General features: G+C 36.2%; 1 protein-coding gene across 1 annotated transcript; it reads right to left on the bottom strand.

The window, feature by feature from the left end:
* Positions 1-1,191: 1,191 nt before the first annotated feature.
* Positions 1,192-3,143, bottom strand: LOC129040698 (heat shock cognate 71 kDa protein-like). Its single transcript, XM_054495479.2, is given in 2 exon segments — positions 1,192-2,011; positions 2,013-3,143. Coding segments are annotated over 2 exon segments (1,938 nt in total). The 5' UTR covers positions 3,131-3,143.
* Between the last annotated feature and the right edge of the window lie 7,977 nt (positions 3,144-11,120).

An 11,120-nucleotide genomic window follows, 5' to 3' on the forward strand; every position in this document is an offset into this window, starting at 1 on the left:
TAGAGAAAACAGCATGTCCAAATGTTAGGAAGAGAGAAATGTTTGGCACATATGAGAAAATATGCTTAACAAGAGTAAGGAAGAAGTCAATAAGATTGGCGAAATCTATAATTTCAGATCAAATTATGTTATGTCAATTTTAAAAATATTTTTCAAATCACACTAAAGAAACTTAGAAGGGTTTTAATCAGATGCCTGCAGGATTTATTAACATCTTAAAGAATTACTTCTGCCACTCTGTGGAAAGCAAGCTACAGAAAAGTCAGAAGAGAAAAAATAGAAAGAGTATTTTGAAGCTATTTAAAAATTGATAGGGGCTGGGCACAATGGTTTATGCTTATAATCCCAGCACTTTGGGAGGCCAAGGAGAGAGAATTGCTTGAAGCCAGGGGTTGGAGACCAGCCTGGGCAACACAGTGAGACCCTGTCTCTATAATAAATAAATAGATGATGGAGCAGATAGATAGATAGCGAGCATGGTGGCACATACCTGTAGTCTCAGCTACTTGGGAGACGGAGGCAGGAGGATCGCTTAAACCCAGGAATTCCGGGCTCCAGTAAGCTATGATCACAGCACTTCACTCCAACCTGGGCTACAGAGTGAGACTGTCTCAAATAAAAACAAGGGAGATAGATTATAATTTCATGTCTATTTTAGATAACTGATAACATGTATTGGTGGATTATGGGAAACAAGTAAATCCGTAGTGATTTCTAGCTGTAAGTACTTGGATGCATTGTGACTGTTTAGGGATATGGAAAATCTTTGGGACAGAGGAGGTTTGAAGTAACAGGGCAGAAAATCAGGGGCTTAGTTTTGAGCCAAAATTTTTCCAATTGTAATCTTCATTTTATCATTTTAGTTTGAAAGTTGAATCTTTTTTGATAACTTTGGTATAATCAAAGTTATTGATAATTGAATGAAATTATTTTTAAGATTTCTTTTTTTATGGTGCCAATTTTAAATAGTTTTATTTAACACATTGCATTTTCCAATTACAATACAGTGTTTATAAAGTGCAATGTTATTTCCTTCCCCTGTGCATATGTTCCATATTCAGGTATTGAGAATGCCCAGTAACTTACTATAGCAGCTTAACTTTTTAAAACTGCCACAGAATTTGCTACAAATTTAGGTCCTTCAAATGTTTTAAATGTGTGGAACAATGCTACATCTATACTTGGGTTGGCTTAGTCAACGTCTTCAATGGTGGACCCTGAGGAAGCACCACTAGAGGGAGGAGCTCCACCACCAGGGAATCCCTCAGGCATTCCCCCTGGCATGCCTCCTGCACTCTGGTACAGCTTGGTGATGATGCGGTTGCAAACTTCCTCCAGCTCTTTCTGCTGATGTTCAAATTCTTCCTTCTTGGCAGTCCGATTCTTATTGTGCCAGTTGATAATTTCATTACACCTGTCCAGAATCTTCTGTTTGTCCTCATCGTTAATCTTGCCTTAAAGTTTCTCATCTTTGACAGTTGCTTTCATGTTGAATGCATAGGACTCAAGTGAATTCTTGGATGACACCTTGCCCCTCTGCTTCTTATGTTCAGCTTTGTACTTCTCAGCTTCCTGGACCATACGTTCAATGTCTTCCTTGCTCAAACGGCCCTTGTTATTAGTGATAGTAATTTTATTCTCTTTTCCTGTATTCTTGTCCACAGCAGAGACACTGAGGATACCATTGGCATCAATGTCAAAAGTGACTTCAATCTCAGGAACACCTCGGGGTTCAGGAGGTACGCCTGTGAATTCAAACTTGCCAAGCAGGTTGTTATCCTTGGACATGGCACGCTCACCTTCATAAACCTGAATTAGCACACCAGGCTGGTTGTCAGAATAGGTAGTGAAGGTCTGTGTCTGCTTGGTAGGAATGGTGGTATTACGGTTGATGAGGATGGTCATGACTCCACTAGCAGTTTCAATACCAAGGGAAAGAGGAGTGACATCCAAGAGCAGCAAATCTTGAACATTTTCAGACTTGTCTCCAGACAGGATGGCTGCCTGGACAGCCATAAGCAACAGCTTCATCAGGGCTGATGCTCTTATTCAGTTCTTTTCCATTGAAGAAGTCTTGGAGAAGCTTCTGAATCTTGGGGATACTAATAGAACCACCAACCAGGACAATATCATGAATTTGTGACTTGTCTGGTTTGGCATCTTGAAGGGCTTTCTCTACTGGGTCCAGGGTGTCACAGAACAGGTCAGCATTCAGTTCTTCAAATTGGGCACAGGTAATGGAGGTATAGAAGTCGATTCCTTCATAGAGAGAATCGATCTCAATACTGGCCTGGGTGCTGGAAGAGAGAGTACGCTTAGCACGTTCACAAGCAGTATGGAGGCATCTTACAGCTCTCTTGCTCTCACTGATGTCCTTCTTATGCTTGCGCTTGAACTCAGCAATAAAATGGTTGACCATTCAGTTGTCAAAATCTTCTCCACCCAAGTGGGTGTCTCCGGCTGTAGACTTGACCTCAGAGATTCCATCCTCAATAGTGAGGATTGACACATCGAAAGTGCAACCTCCCAGGTCAAAGATAAGCACGTTTCTTTCCGCTCCAACCTTTTTGTCTGAGCTTTTGTAAGCAATAGCAGCAACAGTTGACTCATTAATAATTCTAAGTACATTGAGACCAGCAATAGTTCCAGCATCTTTGATAGCCTGAGGCTGAGAGTCACTAAAGTAAGCTGGCACTGTGACCACAGCATTGGTAACAGTCTTCCCAAGGTAGGCTTCTGCAATTTCCTTCATCTTTGTCAGAACAATAGAGGATATCTCCTCTGGATAGAAGCTTTTGGTCTCTCCCTTGTATTCTACTTGGACCTTGGGTCTGCCAGCATCATTCACCACTATGAAGAGCCAATGCTTCATATCAGACTGGACAACAGCATCATCAAATCTGCATCCAATCAGACGTTTGGCATCAAAAACTGTGTTAGTGGGGTTCATTGCAACTTGATTCTTTGCAGCATCACCGATCAACTGTTTAGTGTCCGTAAAGGCGACATAGCTTGGAGTGGTTCGGTTTCCCTGATCATTGGCAATTATCTCTACTTTTCCATGCTGGAAAACACCCACATAAGAGTAGGTGGTGTCAAGATCAATACCAACTGCAGGTCCCTTGGACATGGTTGCTGGCGTGTAGCCCCGGCTCCGATAGAGAAGAAAGCCACAGGAACCCAAGAGCTGCAGGCGAATTCAATGAGCTAGGATTTCTTAATATATATGTGATAATGTTTTCACTTTGATAATTGACTTTTATAATGACTTGAGTAGTCTTAAATTGTCTTTCATTTAAAACTTTTGTTCTTTTAAAAAAGCACCAAGTCTATGCTACTAACAAAAATTTCCTTTTACCATGTAGACTACTTGGGATGAAAATAACTTTTCATAATTACTATCATGAAGGCAGGAGAGTGGAAAGTTGCCAGATACTGCAGCAAGGTATAAAGATGAATTCTTCAAATGAGGAAGCAAACTTTATCAAGTGGTTGAATTTCTTAGATCACCCTGTTGGACATAATTTCTTATAAACAAATTGTGCAATCAGTGTCATGTTCATGCAAAGAGTCTTTTAACTTAAAATTCATTACAGATAACACTTTCAAAAAGAAGTTCTGTAGTCTTGCATACTATTTACCACACCGTATTTACTGCACTTAGCTTCATTATGGAGGAAAGAACAATAGTAAACCATCAATAACTGAGACAATGATCATATTCATTGGTGATGAGTCAAACAGGTTATACTTATTTTTTAAAATAAAAACATTTGTAATTTTTTCCCTATGTTTTTAAAACAGTTTAACAATAGCAATTCTGTTATTTTAGCTTCAATTTTTTGTACCAACAGTTAATTTGCTCATGCCCAAAGATTTATATTTATAAAGAATGTTCTGCCATGCAAATTTTAAGAGATTTTTGAATTGTTGACAATACTCAGCACAGTCACGTCTCTCATAAATCCACCCAAACTTAGGAACCAATTTTCAGCGCAACTCATGAAGACAAAGAATAGCCATTGTAAACACATTGTTGAAAATCATTTAAAAAATCATTTAATTTTTTTGCATTTAATATTTTTTCAGCTTTCTTAAGATATAATTAACAAAAATTGTATATATTCAAGTTGTGTTATGTGAGGTTTTGATACATGTATACATACTAAAATAATTACCACAATTAAGCTAATTATACTATACATAGTAAAATAATTACCACAATCAAGCTAATTCATGTATTTATTATCACACATAATTCTTTTTCTTGGTGTGATGAGAATACTTAAGATCTACTCTCTTAGAAAATTTCAGGTGTATAATACATTATTATTAACCATAGTTGCCATGCTATACATTAGGGCTCCAGAACTTATTCATTTCATAACTTCAAGTTATAAAAGTCACTATAAAAGTTTGTACCTTTTGCAAGTTTGTACCTTTTGATGAACATATTCCCATTTTCCTCAGTCCCCTGCACCTGGAAACCACCCTTCTAAACTGTTGATATGAGTTCACCTTTTTTTAGATTCCACATGTAAGTGAGATCATGCAGTGCTTGTGTTTCTGTGTCTGGCTTATTTCACTTAGCATAAAGTCTTCCAAGTTCATTCATGTTGTCATAAATGGATTTCCTTTTTTAAGGCTTAATAATATTCCATTGTATATATATTCCATACGTATGTGTGTATATATATATATTTCATCTGAATTTCATCTGATGACTTATACTTAGGTTGTTTCCAAATCTTGCCAATTGTGTTGCAGCGAAATGGGAATCCAGATGCATCTTTGAGATGGTTTTGTTTCCTTTGGATATATGTTCAGAAGCCAGAAGTGAGATTGCTGGATCATATGAGTTTTATTTTTAATTTTTTGAGGGATTCATATACTGTGTTCCATTATTACCGTATAATTTACATGTCCACTGACAATGTACATGGGTTTCCTTTACTCCTCATCTTTGTCAACACTTATCTTTTGACTTCTTGGTAATAGCCATCCTAACAGGTGTGAGTTGATAGCTCATTGTGGTTTTGATTGACATTACCCTTATGATTAGTGATGCTGAATACTTTTAAAAATATCTGTTTGCCATTTGTATGTCCTTTTTAGAAAAATATTTATTCAGATCCTTTTCCCACAGATTTTTCAATCTGTGCCTTGTTTTATTTTTCATTATTGAGTTGTATGAGTTCTTTTTGTATTTTGGATATTAACTCCTTATGGATACATGACTTACAAATATTTTCTCTCATTCCATAGTTTGCCTTTTGATTTTGCTGATTATTTCCTCTGCTATGAAGAAACATTTTTGTTTCATGCAGTGCAATTGTTTTATTTTTGCTTTTGCTGCTTGTAGAAAAATTATTGTAGAGACCAATGAATATCAAAGAACTTTTGCTCTTTTTTTTTTTTTTAAGGAGCTTCTCAGTTTTAGGTATTGCATTTAAGTCTTTGATTGATTTTAAGTTGATTTTTGTGTGTGGTTTAAGAGAAGGGTTCAGTTTCATTTATTTTGTTTTTGCATGTTGATATCCAGTGTTTAGAAAAACCATTTACTAAAGAGACTGTCTTTTCCTCATCTTGTATTCTTAGTCTTTTGTCACAAATTAGTTGACCATACCTGTGTGGGTTTATTTCTGGGGTACATGTGCAGAACGTGCAGGTTTGTTACATAGGTATACGTGTGTTTGCTGCACCCATCAGCCATCACCTACGTTAGATATTTCTCCTAATACTATCCCTCCCTTAGCGCCCCACCCCCTGACAGGTCCTGGTATGTGATGTTCCTCTCCCCGTGTCTATGTGTTCTCACTGTTCAACTCCCACTTATGAGTGAGAACATGCAGTCTTTGGTTTTCCGTTCTTGTGTTAGTTTGATGAGATTGATGGTTTCCAGCTTCATCTATGTCCCTGAAAAGGACATGAACTCATCCTTTTTTATGGCTGCATAGTATTCCATGGTATATATGTGCCACATTTTCTTTATCCAGTCTATCATTGATGGGATTTTGGGTTGGTTCCAAGTCTTTGCAATTGTGAATAGTGCTTCAATAAATATACATGTGCATGTGTCTTTATAGCAGAATGATTTATAATCCTTTGGGTGTATACTCAGTAATGGGATTGCTGGGTCAAATGGTATTTCTGGTTCTCGATCCTTGAGGAATCGCCACACTGTCTTCCACTGTGGTTGCACTAATTTACATTCCCACCAACAGTATAAAAGCATTCCTACTTCTCCACATCCTCTCCAGCATCTGTTGTTTCCTGACTTTTTAATGATCACCATTCTAACTGGCATGAGATGGTATCTCATTGTTGTTTTGATTTGTTTTCTCTAATGACCAGTGATGATGAGCTTTTTTTCATATGTTTGTTGGCTGCATAAATGTCTTCTTTTGAGAAGTGTCTGTTCATATCCTTTGCCCACTTTTTGATGGGTTTGTTTGTTTGTTTTTCCTTGTAAATTTGTTTAAGTTCCTTGTAGATTCTGGATATTAGCCCTTTGTCAGATGGGTTGATTGCAACAATTTTCTCCCATTCTGTAGGTTGCCTGTTCACTCTGATGATAGTTTCTTTTGCTGTGCAGAAGCTCTTTCATTTAATTAGACCCCATTTGTCAATTTTGGCTTTTGTTGCCATTGCTTTTGGTGTTTTAGTCATGAAGTCTTTGCCCATGCCTAGGTCCTGAATTGTGTTGCCTAGGTTTTCTTCAAGGGTTTTTATGGTTTTGGATCTTATGTTTTAAGTCTTTAATCCATCTTGAGTTAATTTTTGTATAAGGTGTAAGGAAGGGGTCCAGTTTCAGCTTTCTGCATACAGCTAGGCAGTTTTCCCAACACCATTTATTAAATAGGGAGTCATTTCCCCACTGCTTGTTTTGTCAGGTTTGTCAAAGATCAGATAATTGTAGATGCATGGTGTTATTTCTGAGGTCTCTGTTCTGTTCCATTGGTCTATATATCTGTTTTGGTACCAGTACCGTGTTGTTTTGGTTATTGTAGCCTTGTAGTATAGTTTGAAGGCAGGTAGCAAGATGCCTGCAGCTTTGTTTCTTTTGCTTAGGATTGTCTTGGGTACATGGGCTCTTTTTTGGTTCCATATGAAATTTTAAGTAGTTTTTGCTAATTCTGTGAAGAAAGTCAGTGGTAGCTTGATGGGAATAGCATTGAGTGTATAAATTACTTTGGGCAGTATGGCCATTTTCATGATATTGATTCTTCCTATCCATAAGCATGGAATGTTTTGATTATTCTAGTCGTTTAATATAATTTGAAATCTGGAGATGCCTGCAGTTTCGTTCTTCTTACTCAAGACTACATTAGCTATTTAGGGTCTTTTGTAGTTCTATATGAATTTTAGGGTAGTTTTTTTTTATTTTTGTGAAAAATTCATTGGAATTTTGATGAGATTTGCACTGAATTTGTAGGTCACTTCAGGTAGAATGGATAATTTGGCAATATTGATTCCATTTATTTATGTTTTGTTTAATTATCAGACTTTTATAATTTTCAGTGTAACAGATCTTCCACTTCCTTGGCTAAATGTATTCTTAGATATTTTATTCTTTTTGATGCCTTTGGAAATAGGATTGTTTTCTTAATTTCTGTTTTGAGTAGTTGTTAGAGTATTAAAATTCTGACTTTTATGTTGATTTTTCATGCTGTAACTGAATTCATTTATTAGTTTTAACAGTTTTTTGTGGAGTTTTTGTGCATATAATGTACTCTCAAGGAGAAATAACTTTACTTCTTTCATTCTTTTATTTATCCCTCTGACTCTTTAATTGCGTGCCTTTTGTTTCTTTTTCTTGCTGAATTGCTCTGGCTAGGACTTCCACAATTATATTGAATAGCAGTGGAAAGAGTGGGCATTCTTATCTTGTTTCTGATCTTAATGGAAAAGCTTATAGTGGGCTTGTGGTATATGCCCTTTAGTATGTTGAGGAACGTTCCTTTTATACCTAATTTGTGGAGAGTTGTTATTATTAAAGGATGTTGAATATTATGAAATGCTTTTTCTGTATCTATTGAGATGCTGATATTATTTTTGTCCTTCATTTTGTTAATGTGTTGTATCACATTAATTGAATGCATATGTTGAACCATCCCTACATCACAAGGATAAATCCCACTTTATCATGGTGTATGATTCTTTTAATATTATTTTATTTTAGATTTGCTAGTATTTGGGGAGGAGATACTTGCATTTGTGTTGATCAGGGATATTGGATTGAATTTTCTTTTCTTGTAGTGTTCTTGCCTGGCTTTGGTATCAAGGTAATGCTGGCCTCATAAGATGATCTTGAAAATTTTTCTCCTCTTCAGTTTTTTGGAGGAGGTTGAGAAGTATTGGTATTAGTTTTTTTTTTTTTTTAATGTTTGGTAGAATTTACCAGTGAATGGTATTGCCTAGGTTTTCTTCTAGGGTTTTTATGGTTTTAGGTCTAACATTTAAGGCTTTAATCCATCTTGAATTGATTTTTATATAAGGTGTAAGGAAGGGATCCAGTTTCAGCTTTCTACATATGGCTAGCCAGTTTTCCCAGCACCATTTATTAAATAGGGAATCCTTTCCCCATTTCTTGTTTTTGTCAGGTTTGTCAAAGATCAGATATTTGTAGATATGCCATTCAGGACATAGGCATGGGCAAGGACTTCATGTCTAAAACACCAAAAGCAATGGCAACAAAAGCCAAAATTGACAAATGGGATCTAATTAAACTAAAGAGCTTCTGCACAGCAAAGGAAACTACCATCAGAGTGAACAGGCAACCTACAAAATGGGAGAAAATTTTCGCAACCTACTCATCTGACAAAGGGCTAATATCCAGAATCTACAATGAACTCCAACAAATTTACAAGAAAAAAACAAACAACCCCATCAAAAAGTGGGTGAAGGACATGAACAGACACTTCTCAAAAGAAGACATTTATGCAGCCAAAAAACACATGAAAAAATGCTCACCATCACTGGCCATCAGAGAAATGCAAATCAAAACCACAATGAGATACCATCTCACACCAGTTAGAATGGCAATCATTAAAAAGTCATTAAACAACAGGTGCTGGAGAGGATGTGGAGAAATAGGAACACTTTTACACTGTTGGTGGGACTGTAAACTAGTTCAACCCTTGTGGAAGTCAGTGTGGCGATTCCTCAGGGTTCTAGATCTAGAAATTCCATTTGACCCAGCCATCCCATTACTGGGTATATACCCAAAGGACTATAAATCATGCTGCTATAAAGACACATGCACACATATGTTTATTGTGGCATTATTCACAATAGCAAAGACTTGGAACCAACCCAAATGTCCAACAATGATAGACTGGATTAAGAAAATGTGGCACATATACACCATGGAATACTATGCAGCCATAAAAAATGATGAGTTCACGTCCTTTGTAGGGACATGGATGAAATTGGAAATCATCATTCTTAGTAAACTATCGCAAGAACAAAAAACCAAACACCGCATGTTCTCACTCATAGGTGGGAATTGAACAATGAGAACACATGGACACAGGAAGGGGAACATCACACTTCGGGGACTGTTGTGGGGTGGGGGGAGGGGGGAGGGATAGCATTGGGAGATATAGCTAATGCTAGATGACGAGTTGGTGGGTGCAGCGCACCAGCATGGCACATGTGTACATATGTAACTTACTTGCACGTTGCGCACATGTACCATAGAGCCTAAAGTATAATAATAATAATAAGAATAATAATAATAAAAAGAAAAAAAAAAAGAATTTACCAGTGAAGCTATCAAGTCCTGGACTTTTCCTTAATAATAGATTTTTTTTAAAACTACTGATTTAATCTTCTTACTCATTGGTCTATTCAGATTTTCTATTTCTTCATGATCCCATTTTGGTAGGCTGTATGTTTCTAAGATTTAATCCATTAAGTCTTTTAGATTACCCAATTTGTTGGTATATAATCATTCATGATAGTCTCTTAAGATCTCTTGTATTTCTCTGATATCAATTGTAATGTCTCCTCTTTCATTTTTAATGTCACTTAATTAAATTTTCTTTTTTTTAGTCTAGTTAGATTTATCTATATGGTATATCTTTTCAAAAAAAATGTTAGTTTTGTTGACCTTTCCATTGGATTTTCTCACCTCTGTTTCATTTTTTGTGGTTTCCTTCCTTTTACTGATTATGAGTTTAGTTTGTTCTTCTTTTTGTAGTTCCTTAAGATATAATATTTTATTGTCTATTTAAGACCTTTCTTTTTTTTGATGTGTTTTCTGTGATGAAATTTCCTCTTCACACTGCTTTTGCTACATCTCATAAGTTTTGGTATGTATGTTTCCATTTTGTTTTGTCTGAAGATATGTTTATATTTCTCCTTTAACCTATTGGTTGTTCAAGAGAGTATTGTTTGATTTGCATATATTTGTAAGTTTTCCAGTTTCCTTCTATTATTGATTTATAGTTTCATGCCATTGTGTTTGAAAAAGATACTTGATATTATTCCAATCTTCTTAAAAATTTTAAGACTTGTTTTGTGGCCTAACATATTATTATCCTGGGGAATGTTCCATGTACTCCTGTGAGAAATGTGTATTCTGCTGCTCTTGGATAAAATGTTGTATGCATATATGTCTGTTGGGTTCATTTGGTCTAAACTGTTGTCCAAGTCCAATATATCCTTGTTTTTGTATGATAGCTATACATTATTGAAAATGAGGTATTGAAATCATTTATTATTATTGTACTGCTGTCAATTTCTCCTTCAAGTTCTGATAATATTTGCTTTATACATTTAGGTGCTCCAACATTGAATGCATATATATTTATCATTGCTGTATCTTCTTAATGAATTAACTTCTTTATCATTATATAATTATTTTCTTTGTCTCTGGCTCTAGTAGGGGTGCAGAGACATAGTCTGCATGAAGTTTCATTCACTGAGATCAGCATTGGCAAAGGTTACAGGTTCCAGGCTGTGGATGTATGCAGCAGAGAGTGTTGTTGTAATATTTGGTGGCAAAGCCTGCTGGGATCCTCTTGATATCCTTTTGTCCCACAGAGGAAATTGTGGCCAAGAGTTTCTCTCTTAGCATGTCTCAAGCTCACTCCTGGGTGCGCTTTAAGTGGCAG

Source organism: Pongo pygmaeus, chromosome 6 (genome assembly GCF_028885625.2).
Source record: "Pongo pygmaeus isolate AG05252 chromosome 6, NHGRI_mPonPyg2-v2.0_pri, whole genome shotgun sequence".
Classification (NCBI taxonomy): Eukaryota; Metazoa; Chordata; class Mammalia; order Primates; family Hominidae; genus Pongo; species Pongo pygmaeus.